This window comes from Eleutherodactylus coqui, chromosome 6, assembly GCF_035609145.1.
Source record: "Eleutherodactylus coqui strain aEleCoq1 chromosome 6, aEleCoq1.hap1, whole genome shotgun sequence".
Lineage (NCBI taxonomy): Eukaryota > Metazoa > Chordata > Amphibia > Anura > Eleutherodactylidae > Eleutherodactylus > Eleutherodactylus coqui.
In genome coordinates this window covers 185,924,837-185,943,821 of record NC_089842.1, presented here as the reverse complement: position 1 = coordinate 185,943,821, position 18,985 = coordinate 185,924,837, and the positions used below count along the sequence as shown (strand labels likewise).

Below are 18,985 nucleotides of genomic sequence, written 5' to 3'. Positions count from 1 at the left end.
ACCCCATCTTGTCTGCTAGCACCCACATTTTTAACTGATCTAATCTGTAAGGTCTGGTATCCTACTTTTTATTCTTACAATTTTTGTAACTGTTTTGTATGTACTGTGTCTCCTTTTTTATATTGTTTTTTTGTACTTTTACTTTTTGTAATAAAGTCTGAACTTTTATTAAGTTTAGTCCTTGTTGCTCCATAAAAAAAAACCCTATGGACTCAGATCAAAGTGTAATTTTGGCTGCTGAAGTATAGTGAGTGCCTGTACTTTTGTACATTACCAAAGTTTAGGCGGCTGACTTACCTTTCGGTAAAGGGGTAAGGCCTCATGTCCTATTGAAAAATACAATCCGAGCAGAATCTGCCAGGCATTTCCACCGCGGATTCCACGCGGATTTGCTATAAATGGTATTTTTTTTGAATGCAGATATCCGCACACATTGCTATCAATGTGATAGCAATGTTGCCGATCTGCGGCAAAATGGAGCATGCCGCGTTTTTTCTCCCGCGCGTGAAAAACGCAATTCTTTTAAAATGCCATCCGCGGGTGCAAAAATCAATTTAATGGCCCGCCTATGGCCAATGATTCCCTATGGGCAAAATCCGCTGCGGAATCTGCAATTCCATTTAGCTAGTGGACATGAGGCCTTAGTGGTGACAGTGAGTATTTTTGGGAGGGAGCGTAGGACTGTGTAGGGGTAAGATTTATGCTCCATTTTGCAGTGAGTGCAAAATAGAGGGAGTGGAAGTATGTCAGCCCCTGCAGTTGTTTCCACATCACGTGCTATGAAGGCCTAGTGTTGTTACTGCCATTGAATTTGCTGATATAATATTTTTTTATTACTTTTGATCTTTCATTCAAGGGTATGAGCTCAAGTACTACACATAGATGTAAAATTTAGATTTTGCTAAATCTGAAATGATGAGCAATGCGAGTATAACCTACAGTAAATATTTTAACAGTGAATGGATTTTCTGGGCTGCCAATACTCTACAAAAGTTTTGGACTGTCAGTCTCCTATAGCGATACAGTAACAGTCGATATACAGCACACTGCTATCTGCTGTATTAATGCTGTCATGTTATTTTTTGGAGTGCTATTTTCTTGGTCTCCTGGACTGTAATAGCTAACATATATATGCTTATCTGACAGCGGCAGTGCTAGTAAATGTGTCTATTTTTTAGTCTGTCTAGGGCATCTCTGTAGGTTCATGTCAATATTTCCATATGCTTTTATAGACCTACAAGTATGAAAAAAAGCTCTGGGTACCCTGATGCCTAAGCAACAAAAGTAAGTCATTTAAAGAGAAAAAGATATCATAGTCACATAAAAAGCTCCTTGTAACATTCACCATTCAATGATTGTAGTATGATGCCCAACAGTTCTAGGCCATGCCAGGAAAATGCTCCTTCCGCTGTGACAACTGCCACCACCGGCTTGTTGAGCCCCAATGGTTCACTCATGGGAAACTACTTCATGCTGTACATACCAGATGCGGATCCAGCCATCTGTATGGTTCAGCAGGAAACAGTACTTGCCACTTCAGATGACCTTCTGCCATGTGTCCAACATCCACTGACATCTCTCCTGGGTCCATGCAAGGATTTGTTGGCGATGACGTGGGTTCGTCAGGGGCATCCTTGTCAGTCTCCAGCTATTGGACCCAAGTTGATGTAAGGTATGTTGCATGGTCATTGTGGAAATTTGTCTAACTTCCCCACTGTTAGCCCGCTGGCTCACTTGGTCCACTGTGACATGTCGTTGTTGAGATGCCAGATGCCAACGCTAAACTACAGGATTAACCACACGTTGCCTGCCACTGTGTGATCTTCTGTCAGATGTCTGTCCAGGGTTCAACCAGTTTTGGCACACTTTTGATATCTTTGGGTACCAACATTTAGTCCATGGTCAAAGTCATTCAAGTCACAATCTTTACCCATGACTGCCAAATGTTGCCTTCTGCTGCACAGAGGAGAGGTCAGCAATGATAGCAGATCGTGATGCAGCCATCATGTGGTAGTGCCTTACTGATCATGAGATATCACCCACTAGCTGTTCTTAATACAATGATTATTCAGTGTATAAGAGGGTGACAAATTGTCATGATATACCACCATGCAGGTCTTGAAAGTCAGGTGCTACTCACCCTGCTAATGAGAATACATCTCACCCTCCATTTTATTATTATTATTATTATTAATATATATGTTCTGTTATAGTCGAATATAGAATATATTGCATTTATCAGTTTGGTTATTTTTATTGGCTTTTGACCTCTGTTCTGACTGTCAGAATGTTGTAATTTTGTCCTGCCCCTTGCTTGTTTCATTGGTCTCTTTTTTGCTCCTAGTAGCCAATTACACTTCTAAATCATGAACTCACAAATCAGAACCACTGCCTCCAATAGTTGCCAACTTTCTGTGTAACTGTAGACTTCACTTTTGGTACCAATCACTTTTCCAGGTGATGATCAAGATCACCTGATTACAAAAGCTTTTCTGTTTCTACAGAGAAGTTGCTAACTCTTGTAAGCTTGATCTGCATGGCTCTTTTCATATCTGTGTTGTGGTTTCCAGCGGCTGTGCTGGATTTGTTGCATGAAGACCACCAACACCACCCAATGGATCTCATTGACTTACCTATCAGTTTCCACCGTAGAGTCATTGAAACATGTAATGCAATTTTTCTAAAATTGAATTGAATTTCATTGAATCTATGACGGAGGCTCACCAGATGTCAATAGAGCCTTACTTTAGCCCTTAGCCATAGTTAACCCAGAGAATAAACTTGGGAAATCTTACTCTTATTCTACCCTAAAGTGTCACAGATTGCAGAATACACTGAACAGGAGCATTAAAAAGAGAAACAACTAGAAATGTTGGTACTATGATGGTTTCTTGCCCTCCATACAGGTAGTGGGAAGAGAAGAAAATAGAGGTCCTACATATGCCAACACAAAAACAGCCATCAACCACTGAACTTACTCTCTGATGTACTGCTGTAGTTGCTGGACACGAAGAAGAGCTTCATCCCTCTCCTCGTTAGCCAATCTAAGCCGCGCCATAATGGCTTCGTCTCTTTCACGCTGTGCACCGTACACTTCTCTCACTAGTGCTGTAACAAAACAATGTTATTATGTTATTGCTGCAATGTCACAAATTTCCTAACAAATGCAATGCCAAAAAGTTATAAACTTTTTTAACAAAACTTATTACAACTGCTTAAACTATTAGTCATCCAGTTGTCAACTTAATACAGGTAACATAACAGTAAAGAATCAACTCTGGAATGCTGAAATTACAAACATATACTAATGAGTGATCATTCAATTTACATGAGCAAGTAGAAAGAACAGTCACTTTACACATCATTTGCACTAAACTCCAACGCGACTTGAAATATTTGTCTTGAGAACCACAGTCAGGGATCTGTTACAAAAATAACAGTGTTATGGTAAACTAAGGGTTAAACCAGCACCCTGTACACAAAGCAATGCAACTAAACACAATCAAGCTAATTAGGACAGTGCAAATAGAACTGCATCATCCCAGATTTCTTTCCCTTTCTTTGACTTGCAATAGATTTCAATATTTGCACAGTGAAGGTTCAGAGCAGTTACATTACATTCACAAATATTATCACCCGCTGTGTAAGCCAGCGAGGAAAATCCTCCCTCAGTCCATGTGGAAGAGGAGATGTTTACCATTATATTTGGATACTTCCATTTTTAAACAAGCTTATCAAATATCCGGTAATTCTTAGTCAAATGAGACGCTCTCTCCAACATTTATTTATTTTTTTGGCAAATACTAGGACTTTGTTTAGGGACCTAATTGTTATATAATGTAAGTAAAAAGTAAATGTTGTAAGTGCAGTAGGGAGGGAGTAAGAAGGGAAAGTGTAAACTAATTGTGTGTGTACTTATCCATCTGTGCTCCCTGGATGTACTGATCACAGGGTTACCAAACTAAGGCTGGCTTTACAACGGGACGACTACCAGGCGAAAAACAACTCAAATCAGTCATCCCGCATAAACGTGGGACCCAATGGGATACTAGGTGAGAAATCACTCAGTAGTCACTAGACGCTTTGTTTCTGCTCGCTGATACAAAGCGACTAGTCAGCGAGTTCTTGCTCAGTGTAAACAGGCAGGCGGTCGTCTTTTTAAAGGTGCTTTTAGACAGAACGATTATCCTTCAAGCAAGTGAAAGAGAACGATAATCTTAGGGCTAAACGTGGGCCAAGGTTGAACGGCAAGTGACAGTCCTTCACTTTTCGTTATAGCTGTTCATCTTATGCAGGCATAAAGATAATTGTTGGCTCGTTCACTCACCACTAGGTTTAAATAGCTCGTTCCGTTCTTCTTATTCACTTATACGGCCAATGTGAAAGACTGAGCGACTCTCGTTTCAATGAGCCGATGATGTACCTACCTGCCTAAACGGGCTGCATGAGAGCCAACGGGTTACCGATGACGTCACTCGCTCATTCAAATGATCATTAGCTCTTCTAAAAAGACCCTTACTGGCATGTAGGGCAGAAAAATATCACTGATCACCTAAAATCACCAGTGACATATCAGAAGAGGGCAGGGAAGGAGTCTCTGGGCTTGCACCACCATAGATTTCCAAAATGAGCGGACCATGGCACTCTGTAGAGCCAGGGGGCAAAAACGTTTTTGTTGTCATATTGTTGCACTGTACTTTAAAGTGGTTTTCCGACATGGCAGCTACTCCTGACATAAAATTATACTGTGGGTCTCCCTTCTGACGTCACGTTTACTGACTTCCCTGGCCTGTTTTATAGGACGTCACAGGTGCTGCAGCTAATGGCAAAGCTCAGTAATGGAGCGCTTATACAAATACTGGGAGCAGCACCGAGCGGCGGCGCGGACACAGCAGGGAGGGGGAGATAAGCCTATTTATTATTTTATGGCAGTCGGAGCAGGATTTTATGGAAAACAAAAATCTCAGAAAACCTCTTTAATGGGTTGCAATTAAATTTAAAGGGTATGTCCGGTTACTAGACAACCCCTTTTCAATAGGCAACCTTGGGGGAAAATATTAAACAAAAAGATACTCTCCCCTCCGTGGACACCAGAATGCAGCACTGCAGCTCGTTGTGGTCCCGGAATTTGATGTGACAGATGATGTCACAGGAAATCACATGACCACTGCAGCCAATGAGAGACTAAAATCAATAATTGAATAATTGGTCATATTATTCCCTGAGTCACCATTATGTGATTCAATATCAGCAAGGTACCCATGTTAATAACAGCCATCTTGACAAACCAACCCCAAATCAATTCCCTCCCTTCCTCAGAGGAATCATTAAAGTGACCCTCGGGTTTTGGAACAAATTCAGGATCTGAGGGTAGAGGGGGTATATTACTTGTACTTGATTTTCTCGCCCTTGCTTCCTTTCCACTAGGAAGCTCCCAGCATCTTTAGACTATGTAATCACCTGTAATGCATTGGTAGTGTTAGGACTACCAATGCACTATATCATCTCTGTGATTGGCCAGCACTACTCATGTGATCTGGTTCCTTTCACCTCACTATAACTTAGTTTAAAGTGCTATTGGGAGGTGACGGATTCTTTCTAAGCTTGCAGAAGACTGCCTATACTGCATACACTGTAGCAAAACCTAAACCATGAGAGATATTAGATCTGTACCAGTTTTCATCATCTGGAAGACAAGAATATTTTGACCTACTGGCAGCAAGCAAAGATTTTGAAAATACTAAAGGAATTGAAACACAAAGAAGATACTAGGGAGACTTCAACAGTTTCCTGATGCAAATGGTGTCAAAAAAAGTGTCCAGCATACTTTGCACCAGGTTTATGATGCATTTTAGACACTTTTTTCAATCGGATATGGCTTTGTGGATAAGGGGGAGTGGCCTGAACGCAACAAAAAGTTTAGCATAACTTTTGGTGCAAACCACTTCAACTAGTAAGAGATACAAAGTTAGACTAGACAGTCTGAGGATACGCCACATTTATCATTCAAACAGTGCCACTGTGATAAATCCTCCCTAGTCCAAGTTTGCACTGCCTAAATTAACCCTTTCCAGTCCATTGTCTGATGACATTATGATTTAAGGCTGTACAGCTCCGAAGTTGGAAGACATCTGTCGGGGTTCTCTTACTGTATATTGCCAGCCTCTCTGCTGTCAGATCCTATCCAATGTGTCACTTCATGCAGTACTGGCTTTAGCCAGCATATAGCGCCATTGTATAACAGCAGAAAAAGAGTAAGCTCCCTAGGAAAACCAGAATACAAATTGGATTGGAAAGGGTTAATAAATCTACCCCCAAAGTGTACTAAACGCCTGTTTAACTTTTTGTTACTCAAGGTGTTGTCAAGGAATGCCACAAAATAGCTGCTGTCTATGCAACCTTTTGAAACCAATCTTAGGATAGAAGAAACCATGTGCAGACCAAAAGGGGAAGGGGATGGAGCCGAGGCCATGGGGCGGAGCTTAACTTTACACTATTCTCAACACTGTGGCAATAGACTCCACCCCCCTGCACGGCCATGCACCATCTAGTCTGCACATGCATACTCCTGTCCTAGCAAGGGATTTCAAAAGTTGAACTGGTGTTAACCGTTTTGTGGCATTCCTGTACAACTCCTTTTAGCTTTATTTGTATGTATTATAAATAACTTTAAAGGGGGAATCTGGGCATTTAACTGCTTTTAGTAAAGAATTGTCCCCAGGATTGATCATCAGTAGTTAATTGGCCAGGGTCTTGTGCTCCGAACACTATGGCGATCACCTGATCTCAGCCCCTGCACTCACTGAGGTGGGCCGGGTGTTGATGGCTCTGTTTGCATTGAGCCAGAGGTGCCATAGAAGGTATAGATGCTTATTGATTTTAATATGAGCAAACGCTTCTATTAGACTTTCGGCTCTACTACATTAATGCAGGGGCTGAGATTAGGTGATCGCTTGGGGTCTCGAGCGGCAGACCCTAGCCAATCAACTACTGATGACCTATCCTGTGGTCATCAGTACCAAAAAAGATTATCGTCCGGAATACCCCTTTAACTTTCAATCCAGCCTAAAAAATTGCAGAGTATATATATATATATATATATATATATTTGTTTTATTATTGTTCTTTTTCTGCATATATAAAAATCATAGAAGCTTCTGAGCTGCGGAGTCTGTACTGATTTATGTCTTGCATTTTCAATCCAGAATAGACTGTATAGCTGCATATGATATCCCATTACTAAACCGAAGAATATTCTGTTTTTTTACTTTTTAGAAAAAGGAGATGAAAACCCTGATCCGAAAGCAAACATGACGTTACTGTTTCCCAATACGTATGGATACATGTACCGCTCTTAAAGCGCACTGCTCACTTAATTTCATTAAATCAGGGAGAAATTATTTGGGCACCTTAAAGTCTGTATTTTCTTTTTTAATTACAAGAGAAACGGGTTTTATCCTCTCTTTCTGATCGGTGTAAGATTGGCTTTGTAGAGAAGGTTAATAAGAAATGTGTCTGCAAAAGTCAAACAGAATTAAACGCTCTAAACTGATTAATATTCCAAAGAGCTTCTTGTGTGCCTCATAATCTTCATTCCTCATCCTTATGGGGTTAATCCTACACAGAATCCTGAGTGGTAGGAAGAGAAATAAGGAATGTAAGCGAAGAAGGGAGAGAGTGAGAAGGAGAAAAGAACAAAAGAAGGAAATCAATGCAGAACCAGGCAACCTATACAGTACAGTATATAAAACAAGGGGCTTGTTGGGAAGTGAACATAGATGGGACATTGAAAAATCTAAACCAGACTTTGCTGTAGAACACTAGCTATTGTTCCCTGTTATCAGTCTAGCTAGAGGGTGACTGCAGTGGTCTTCAACAAGAGTTTTGTTAATAAGTGCATAAAAATATCTGCCCCCTTGATCACTATTTAGCTCTCACATATAGTTACATGACCCCTCTAGTTATACTATGTACCTTTATATACTTGATGATACAAAGTCATTCCTTTTCCTGTTTATATTACACAGACCCACCAACCACAATAAAGTGCTGGACTATAAAGAACACACTGCATATCAATGTATAGAAAAATATATACATATTCATCTTATTGAAATCCCAAAGGATGCAGACAAAAGAAAGATGGGAAATCCATCTAACACCTCTTCATGTCTACCACCATGATAAAGTACTAAGGGTTCCTTTACACAGGCATATGCATTTTTGTGCGCGACTCAGCGCAACATAATTCCACAATGTAGGAGGCTGTTTTACGTATGTATCGTACATTTTAATGTACGTTTTGCGCACGGCAGGCGCACTGAAGTCTATGAGAGTTGCTTAGACTTTAAAAAAGAGAGTCACGAATTTCCATTGCCATATGGCCATTCTTCTTAGCTGCATGGGATCACCAAATGCCATCAGTGAGAGTAGTGGATGGAGGTCCCGTATGTCCCCAGGCTGCTCCCTTCCTACCTATAATCCTCTCTATACCAGACCACTTTTGCAGGAAGTTCTCTTTTTTCAACCATTAAATGAGTGACATGCAGTATTCCTTCTCATTAAGAAAAGAAGTTCTTCAGCATCTGCAGCATTAATTCTACAGAACAGTGCCCCAGCTGCTGTAAAACAGCTTTAATTTTTTTTTTTAAAGGATGCAGGTATTTCATATCAAACAATCAACAGGGGCATCTTTATCCAATACATGAAAACAGTACAAAAAAAATAAAAAACACACAAAACTAATAAGCTGACACGAAATACAGGGTGGGCCATGGAAAAGTAGCCTGTTTCTGACATCCACATCACAGACTCATGAGAGCTGTCTAAAAGAGAATCTGATTTTCTTGCCCATAACAACCAATCATAGCACAACTTTCATTTTACCTCAGTGGTATAAGAAATGAAAGCCGCACTGTGATTGGTTACCAAGGGTGACAAAGACAGGAAATAGGGTGTGGCTTGTCAGGAGGGGGTGGCCACCCATGCCAACAGATGTATATTTAATTTATGGCAGAAACTGCGTAAATTATACCAGAGATGTACACCTAGTCGGGACCAGGCACACATTTTTTTATCAAGGTGGACGGCAGAGTCGTGGATGCGCCTCTTCATGTATTAAACTCAGGGGAGATTATACTAAGCTCGGCGTAGAAAAAATATTGGCTTAGCAAGTTTCTCACATTGTGTATTTGATCAAAATATAGAACTGTAATTGATTTCGCCCCAAATCCAACTTTATACTGAACATCATCCAAACATCTAGAAATAAAAGAGCGCCACCTTGTGGACAAATTATCAGGTATAATTTAAAAATATATATAACTAGCTTACCCGTCGCGCGTTGCTGCGAAGACAGACATACATACATACATTCGTTTTTATGTATCTAGATAACAACCAATCACAGCGCAGCTTTCAAGTTACCTCAGCGGTATAATATATAACAACCAATCACAGCACAGCAGCTTTCATGTTACCTCAGCAGTATAATATATAGCAACCAATCACAGCACAGCTTTCATGTTACCTCAGCGGTATAATATATAGCAACCAATCACAGCACAGGTTTCATGTTGCCTCAGCAGTATAATATATAGCAACCAATCACAGCACAGCTTTCATGTTACCTCAGCAGTATGAGAAATAGCAACCAATCACAGCACAGCTTTCATTTTACCTCAGCATTCTCAATATCCAGTAATTGTCTTGCGAAACGTTCAGCGGATGCATCATTTTGTAGTTGAACACGCATCCCGTTGCTCGTAATGCCTTTTGCTTTTGTGCTTAAGATGGAAATCAAACGATCTTTGTCTGGGGGGCATAACTGTCGACGATGCTCGCACGCGCGCCACCTGTCGTAGGATAGATGTACTATGCCAGTAATCTTCGGAGGAGTGTACTCAACAACTTCCCAAAGTTTCATGGCGATTATATATATATATATATATATATATATATACATATGACATCAGGAAGTGAGAGAATTAGATTCCGTACGTAAAATTTGGACACTCATTCTTTTACACTTAGAATTGAATAATCGAGTTGGGACCCATTAACTTTTCCTATTTTTGACATAATCAATGCTCGTGCCAAATTTCACGTTTCTATGACATTGGGAAGGGAGAAAATTAGATTCCGTACGTAAAATTTGTACACTAATTCTTTTGCGCTTAGAATTGAATAATCGAGTTGGGACCGATTACCTTTTCCTATTTATGACATAATCAATGCTCAAGCCAAATTTCATGTTTCTACGACATTGGGAAGTGAGAGAATTAGATTCCGTACATAAAATTTGGACGCTAATTCTTTTGCGTTTAGAATTGAATAATCGAGTTGGGACCTAATAACTTTTCCTATTTATGACATAATCAATGCTCGTGTTGAATTTCAAGTTTCTATTACATTGGGAAGTGAGAGAATTAGATTCCGTACGTACAATTTGGACGCAAATTCTTTTACGCTAAGAACTGAGTAATCGAGTTGGGACCTATAAGCTTTTCCTACTTATGACATAATCAATGCCTGTGCCAAATTTCATGTTTCTACGACATCGGGAAGTGAGAGAATTAGTGGCAATGATAGAAATCAAACGATCTACGTGGGGGGCGTACCTGTCGACGACGCTCGCACGCGCGCCATGTGTCGTAGGATAGTTGTACTATGCCTATAATCTTCCCAGGAGTGCACTCAACAACTTCCCAAAGTTTCATGGCGATCGGATGAATGGTGCAGTAGCGCGTAAAGGACAAACAGACAGACAGACACACACGCATACATTCAATTTTATATATATAGATTCCATTGTATATACACCGATCAGTCATAACATTAAAACTACATGCAGGACCCCTAGTACCACCAAAATAACTTTGGCCTATTGAGGCACGGGCTTCACAAACTTCTGAGGTGTCCTGTGGTATCAGACATTAGCAGCAGATCCTTTATGTCCTGAAAACATCCCAGATGCTCAAATCACATTGAGATCAATGGAGGCCAAGACATCACCATGAACTTTTTGTCACACTCCTCAAACTATTTCTGAACAGTTGTTGCAGTGTGGATGGACACATTATCCTGCTGGAAGAGGTCACTGCCATTAGAGGACACCGCCACCAAGAAGGGCTGTACTTGGTCTGCAACAAAGTTTAGGTAGGTGGTGTCTATCAAGGTTGTCCAGAGCATCACATTGCCTCCGCTGGCATGTTTTCCTCCAATCCCAATGTCTTGCTTCCCCATGGGGTAAGCGATGCACATGCACCCAGCCATTCCTATGTAATAGAAAATGTCATTCATCAGACTAAGCCACCTTCTGCCATTACTCCATGGTCCAGTTCTGATGCCTACATGCTCATTGCAGGCACTTCTGGTGGTGCATATGGGACAGCAACGGGCGCTGTGACTAGTCTGTGGCTACACAACCCAATATACAGCAAACTATGATTGTGTTCTGTTGCCTTTCTATCATAGCCATAAGTAACCTTTTACCAATTTGTGCTACGGTTGCTCTTCTGTGGGATCCAACCAGGTAGGATAGCCTTTTCTCCTTGCACATATTAATGACCATGTCACCTATTTACTAAGTCCTTCCTTGGAACACATCTGGTAGATATTAACAAGTAGTTAGTAGCCACCAACACGCCTACTAGACCGGTCATTCTACAGCTGTTCTGACCCAGTCGTCTAGATGTTAAATTTGGCCTTTGTCAAAGATGCTAAGATCCATAAACTTGCCACTTTTCATATTGTCAACGCATCAACTTCAGGAACAGACTATTCACTTGCAGTGTAATATATGCCACCCCTGCCACCTATGGGAAGTTGGATTTTATTGCCACCAGATAATCAATGTTATTCACTTCACCTGTCATTGGTCTTAATATTATGACTTGATCTGTGTATATAGGGTACAGAATATAATACAATATACTAGCATTCTACAACATGCTTCATTAAAATGTCTTACAAATCTTTGGTGTGTCGAAAGTGGTTCTGTTTAATAGGAAATAAGAGATGCTGAGTTGGTGGGCACCACGCCTGCTCTGGCACTGTTACAGGGCCTATAAGGAAGTTGGCACCAGAGAATCACAAAACTGCAAGCTTATTTCACAATAATTTTCCTGTACTCACACTTCTCTGTTAGTAATGGGCCTGATTAATCATTAGATTAATGTTACATTCTTGTGGTTTTTGCACTAAACCAAAAATAAAACAATAATAGAAATAATAAAAGAAGCGGAGAGAAGATACAGCGTGGGATCTCAGCCGGCCAAGTCATGACAAAGACATCAGAAAAACAAAAAAACACAACATACAACAGCTCCCTTAGTATGTCCATGATGTAGTATAATGTACCACGGAAATTATAATCTGTTGTTTTTTACTACAAGGGGATTGTTTCACAGAGGTAATCTATTTGTCTGTACCCTATGAGGGTTTATGGGCATCATAGAGGGTGGTCCACAACTCAGAACTCCACTCTATTACTGAAGAGACACTAAAGGGAATCAGTCACCATCCTTTTGCAGTCCTTTCATGAAAGCACCATCAAGTTGTGTCTGTTACACTGCTTACAGTGATACATCTGCTGTATGTATCAGAACAATACTTTTGGAGAAACTTGCATTTTATTAGTAGCAGCCAGACACAAAACTAGTCCTGCATGAGTTGCAGCCTAGCCACACCCACCACACTGTCCAGCCAATGATTGGCAACTGTCTTTCTATGCACAGTGATAAGCAAATAGCAGTCAATCATTGGCTGGAGGGCGAGTGGGTGTAGCTAGCCTGCAACTCATGAATATCCGGGACTACTCCTAGTAATCCTCTATGCATGTACTACTATTGATAAAATGCAATTTTCTCCAAAACTACTGCACAGATGCACACAACAGACATATCAGTGTAATCAGAGTGCCTGTCGCTACCTTGTTGCCCTTAGATAGGGAAACAAAAAATGGTGAGTCTCTTTAAAATCATTCTACATGGTTAGAAGAACTTGACTACTTTCTTCCAAAAACAGTGTTGCCTTTAGGCCCAATGTCCACAGGCAAATTAGGATTTTAAAATCTGCGTGGGTGACCCGCACGTGTGATCTGCGCCCATAGGGATGCATTGGACACCCGCAGGTAATTAAAAACCTGTGGATGTCATCTTTCCCTGACGCGCATAATCGCACGTGTGGGAAACCACAGCAGCATGTGCCATTTGCGTGCGGGTCTCCAGTGCAGAGCCGTCTGGTCCCACGACAAACCCGCAGCTGTATTTATGCTGTACCGCGGGACCATGGAAAAGCAGGCGTTCAAAAAAAAAAGTGTGCACAGCGCATGCGCGCGGCACACTGCCTGCATGCCGAGCACATCCGCCGGCCCGAAGAAAGAAGTCTTGGCTGCGATGGAGGGGAGATCCGCAGCGTCAGGACAGGTGAGTATATCTAATTTTGTGGCCTCATGTCTGCGGGAAAGGAGGGACCCGCAGCGGGATTCTGCATGGAGAATCCGTGCGGGCCCGAATTTCCCCGTGGACATAAGGCCTTAGTGCTGTGGCTCAACCCATAAAATGTAATTGAGCTCAGCTGCAATAGCATGCACAACCCATCAACAGGTGTGGCGCTGTTTCTGGAAGAAAGTAGCCATGATTTTCTAATCCTGTTCAGCCTCTTTAACAAACAGCAGGCTTCCAGGCTGGATATAATTGGCCTGGCCATGTAACACTACATTACCCTTGAGAGAAAAAAGGAGGATGGAGCCTATCCTGGCGATACAAGCTTTTCACCAGGGGACCCTGAAACTGCATCACTGGAAACTAGAGATGAGCGAACACCAAAATGCTCGGGTGCTCGTTACTCGGCACGAAATTTTCGCAATGCTCGAGGGTTCGTTTCGAGTAACGAACCCCATTGAAGTCAATGGGCGACCGGAGCATTTTTGTATTTCGCCGATGCTCGCTAAGGTTTTCATGTGTGAAAATCTGGGCAATTCAAGAAAGTGATGGGAACGACACAGCAACGGATAGGGCAGGCGAGGGGCTACATGTTGGGCTGCATCTCAAGTTCACAGGTCCCACTATTAAGCCACAATAGCGGCAAAAGTGTCCGCCCCCCCCCCCCCCCCCCCCACACTGTCAGCGTAAAGATCGTTCTCCTCTGGCACAGCTGTAACAGCTGTAGCAGAGAAGAACGATGTTAGCCCATTGAATTCAATGGAACCAGCAATACAGCAGGTTCCACTGAATGCAATGGGCTGCCGGCGATCGCAGGATGAATGGTCGGGAAGGGGTTAAATATATAACCCCTTCCCTGCAATTCATCCAGAAATGTGATACACTAAAAATATATACCGGCGTATAAGGCGACGGGGCGTATAAGACGACCCCCCAACTGTCACCTTATACGCCGGCAATACAGTGGAGCAAAGAATAAAAAGCATTACTTACTTCTTCAGACGATCTGCGCCGCTCCTGCAGACTGTCACTCCTTCCTGGTCCACGGACTAAAGCTTTCTCTATGAAAGGCTTGAAATCCCCGCCTCCAGAAACACAGCCAATCACAGCAATTCAATGACATCACTGTCATTGGCTGTGATTGGCTGAAGGCACGTGTGTTTCTGGAGGCGTGGATTTAAAGCCTTTCGTAGAGAAAGCAATGCTCTGCCGGGAACCAGGAGGGAGCGACAGCCTGCAGGAGCACCGCAGAACACCAGGAAGGAGTGACAGTCTACAGGAGCGGCGCAGATCGTCTGAAGAAGTGAGTAATGCTTTTTATTCTTTGCTCCACTGTATTGCCGGCGTATAAGGTGACAGTTGGGGGGTCGTCTTATACGCCCCGTCGCCTTATACGCCGGTATATATTTTTAGTGTATCACATTTCTGGATGAATTGTAGGGAAGGGGTTATATATTTAACCCCTTCCCGACCATTCATCCTGCGATCGCCGGCAGCCCATTGCATTCAGTGGAACCTGCTGTATTGCTGGTTCCATTGAATTCAATGGGCAAACATCGTTCTTCTCTGCTACAGCTGTTACAGCTGTGGCAGAAAAGAAGGATTTGTCTTCTATATGTTCTCAATGGGGTCGGTGCTGCTGCCGCCGGCCCCACTGAGCGCATATAGAGACGATTTATGGCCTTTAGAAGGACCGTTGGGGTTCTTGAAGCCTACAATACACCTAACACTCTCCCTATAGTAGCTCCAACACGATACCACTTTCCCTGAACTAATGTCAGAATACATCCGTAGCGAGCCGCGGGAAGGGCAGATTTCAATACTCGGGTGACACCTTATCTCCCCAGCCACTCACAGCAGGGGGGTGGTATAGGGCTTAAACGTTGCAGGGGGAAGTTGTAATGCCTTCCCTGTCTTTCAATTGGCCAGAAAAGCGCGCTAACGTCTCACAGAGGAAAGTGAAAGTAACCCGAACACCGCGTGGTGCTCGTTAAGAGTAACGAGCATCCCGAACACCCTAATATTCGCAGGAATATCAAGCTCGGACGAGTACGTTCGCTCATCTCTACTGGAAAGCCTTTCAATTCTAAACATCCATGGTCAGCAGACCACAATTATAACCACATAAGAGCCATATGTAAAATGTCCAAAATTAAATGACAGTGGGGTTAAAGTGAAATGTAAACTATATAGGTGCACTATTATATCATTAGCAGGTGGCAGCACACAGTACAGCACACGCTGTTAGACATGCTTCAGGGTTCTACTTATTATTTGCATAGCAATCTCCCTTTGTTCATTGTGAACAAACTTGTAAGACCGTTAACGTCAATGTGTCCCCAAAATCTTAGCACTAGTTGCCTCTTTCTATGCATATTGTGTATAGGTACAGGAAATATTCCACTGAAGTATCAAATTAGCACTCAGATGAAGACCATCCATGATGAATGATGGAACTTCATACCTGGTTGATACGTTATAAAATCTAATTACTTGAAATACATCTAATACAATTAGGAACAATCCCATATAGCGATGCTAAAAGGTTTTTCCAGCATTATGCAAATAGATCTGTGAAGACGTGCAACTCTCTAAAAAAAACATTGTTTTAATTCTTTGCTATCTTCAACATCTTTGTTCGCTGTCAGTGAATGTAAAGAGTTTTTATTACATACAGAAGGCAACAATCCATATAGAACTAGTCTTTTCAATACAACTGTATCCTTTCTATGCAATCCTCTAGATCAGCGGTCCCTAACCCATGCTTAGGAGCCACATGTGACTTGCGACCCCTCGCATTGTGGCTTGTCATGGAAGTCCTGAATTGTAACCCCATGCCCCGGCAATTGACATTATTGCAGATATATTCTAAGCACCAAACAGTACCAATTTGAATGGCATAATATTAGAAGTGATACTTTTCCCACATGTATGCTAGGTTTACATGGCGGCTTTTGGCACGACATATGTCTTGTGGCCAAGGATTACACTATAGCTCGGCTACATTGCATCTGAATGAAAGTGAATGCGATCATCAAGTTTAGATTTCTTGCGATTGTAGGGTTGTGGCAACTCGCTAATCATGACATGATCGCATTCACCTACATTAGGTTGTGATGTAGCAGGGCCGTGGTAGAACCTTTGCCCATATGACAAGTGTCCCACCCAAAGATGGCGTGTAGCCTTAACTTAAAAATTTCTCTCTGTCTTTGATTTAAACGTGGCTCCTGACCACCATTCAGAGTTAAATCAAAGACAGCTGGCACCTGCTGTGTATGGAGCAGGCTCTGTTTCTGGGCCCGCTCCATACAACTCCCATCGTAGGAAGGCATACATCAATATCCTTTTATGGGAAGGCATTACACTTTGGATGGGCAAACCAAAAATGTTAAAGGGGATGTGCTTTAGGGAAAAAAAGTTTTTAAATAACTTATTAGAATATGCTAAGTTAATAAAAGCAGCCCCTCATTCTAGACCTAAGAGTGTCTTCCCTTTTTGGAGGTGCATACATTACATGGACAGCCTATAACCCAGGAACTGTACATTTATGGAACTTCTTTAGCATGAATCCTTTTATCTACAAAGTTGAAGCATCACAGTTAAAAGTCTACTTTTCCACAGGTAGAATTCGAATGGCTCCTTGAGAGGTCCTATATTTCTATCCAATGATACACTGTCTATCACTGGATGCAGAAGGGGACATCTGGAGGAATCATCACCTTGCCATCTTGGACAGAGGATACTAATAAACGCTTGTATGAGATTCATGCCTCATCACACAACACAGACTAAGCACAACTGACAGACGTTATTTATATAGCAATGAAGCGCTATCTTCTACTTTTTCCCTACATGTGAAACTATACTGATTTCAAATGGCACCATGTAATACTTCACTTTCCCTGTAGTGGCACTGCAGGGGAATTAACCATTGGCTTCCAGGGTCACCTGCATATTACATATGATCCTTGAGAAATCAAGGGTCTGTCATTTAGGAGAATGAGAAAGCTGGGTGACAATGTCTACAGCAGCTGTAAAGACACTTTAACTCTTAGATAACACAGAAGAAAGAAAAAGTAACAAATGTAACAAAGAAACAACAAAAATTAAAATAATCTCAGGGACATGGCTGATTGTTTTTTCATTTAAAGGGAATCTGTCACATCCTATAAGCATCATATACCATGTTATAGTAATTATAGGACAGGTCCCAAAGAGTACTTTGTTGACTGTCGCTGTCACCCCTCGAAATTGGCACTTGGTCTGTCAGCAACTTCCAGAGATGACAGCGAGGGAACGGGAAGCCGGGTGAGTATAAAACGCACACCCCCAAACTCCCATGTTCCCGATCATATAAGCATCATACCTTAGTTTATGGTGCTTCTAGGATGTGACAGGTTTTATTTAAGATGGAAATCACCTAAAGAAATAGTTAGTGCTTTATTGCTATAAGTTAGACATCTTCTGGGTTGGCATATAGCAATTCACATCTAACCATCTCAAGGACTGCTTTCAAGATATTTCTGATTCCCAGCATGTGTTCTACTGTAGTGGCCCATAAGCTAACATGAGCACAGGCCTACACTTGTCTTCACATTGTCCTGTCTATATGATGGGATGGATGTAAAATGATCTAATTTGTGCAGCCACCTCATCCACAGAAGCCCTGTAAACTTCAGCAGATTTGCTCAGCAGGCCAAGCATTTCAGGAAGATCTAATCTGCAGATTAAAATACTATAATCATCAGGACTGAAAAGACAGAACATTAGGAATTTCACAATAACTATGTCTCATGTAGAATGTGGCTCCGTACGGGTATCATCTAGAGCAGTGTTTCCCAACTCCAGTCCTGAGGGACGCCCAACAGGTCATGTTTTCAGGATATCCTATAGTAAGAACACCTGATGCACTGACCATAATTACATCACCTGTGTAATACTGAGGAAATCCTGAGAACATTACCTGTTGGGGGTCCATGAGGACTGGAGTTGGGAAACACTGATCTAGATGAAGGCTGTTCTCATAAGTAGGACCATCATGGCAGAATGTTGTTCCACTATTGTTTATAGACAAGAATAGAAGTGATAAACTGTATTAGACTGTGCTAAAGAAATAGGTTGATGGTTCAACAACTTTTGAGTAACCTAGTTATTTCACTGACACAGTCATACACATTGTAGTCACATTTTAATAGGGATTGCTTCAGTTGTTCAAGCTGGCCATGCGTGTACAATGACACCGGACGACGTACTAGCGATCTCTCACTGCATGAATGATCTTTCACTGTGAAAACGTTCTTTAATGGAACAATCATTCATGTAATGGCCGACTGCATTATACACACAGAAGTATTAGCAATTATTGGGTGAACATTTTAAGCATGTTAGACTTCTTTTCAGATGACAGCGTCATCATTTTGGTTGAAATACTCCATTATCATCAAATTTAGTGTAATTCTCAACTTAAAACGATCCTTCGGTCCTGAAGAAACAAAGATGGCCGCACAAAGATGCCGCAATGTGTTAGTATGCATCAGTAA

The 18,985-nt window shown here is 41.8% G+C and overlaps 1 protein-coding gene across 2 annotated transcripts in view; it reads right to left on the bottom strand.

Annotated features, from left to right (window-relative positions):
* The window catches only part of MIPOL1 (mirror-image polydactyly 1), a 314,859-nt gene that overhangs the window by 185,930 nt on the left and 109,944 nt on the right, over positions 1–18,985 (bottom strand). For both annotated transcript variants that reach the window (XM_066608446.1, XM_066608447.1), the window contains one exon: positions 2,979–3,108. In XM_066608446.1, the coding sequence (XP_066464543.1) occupies positions 2,979–3,108 (130 nt within the window). The remainder of the gene's footprint in view (positions 1–2,978; positions 3,109–18,985) is intronic.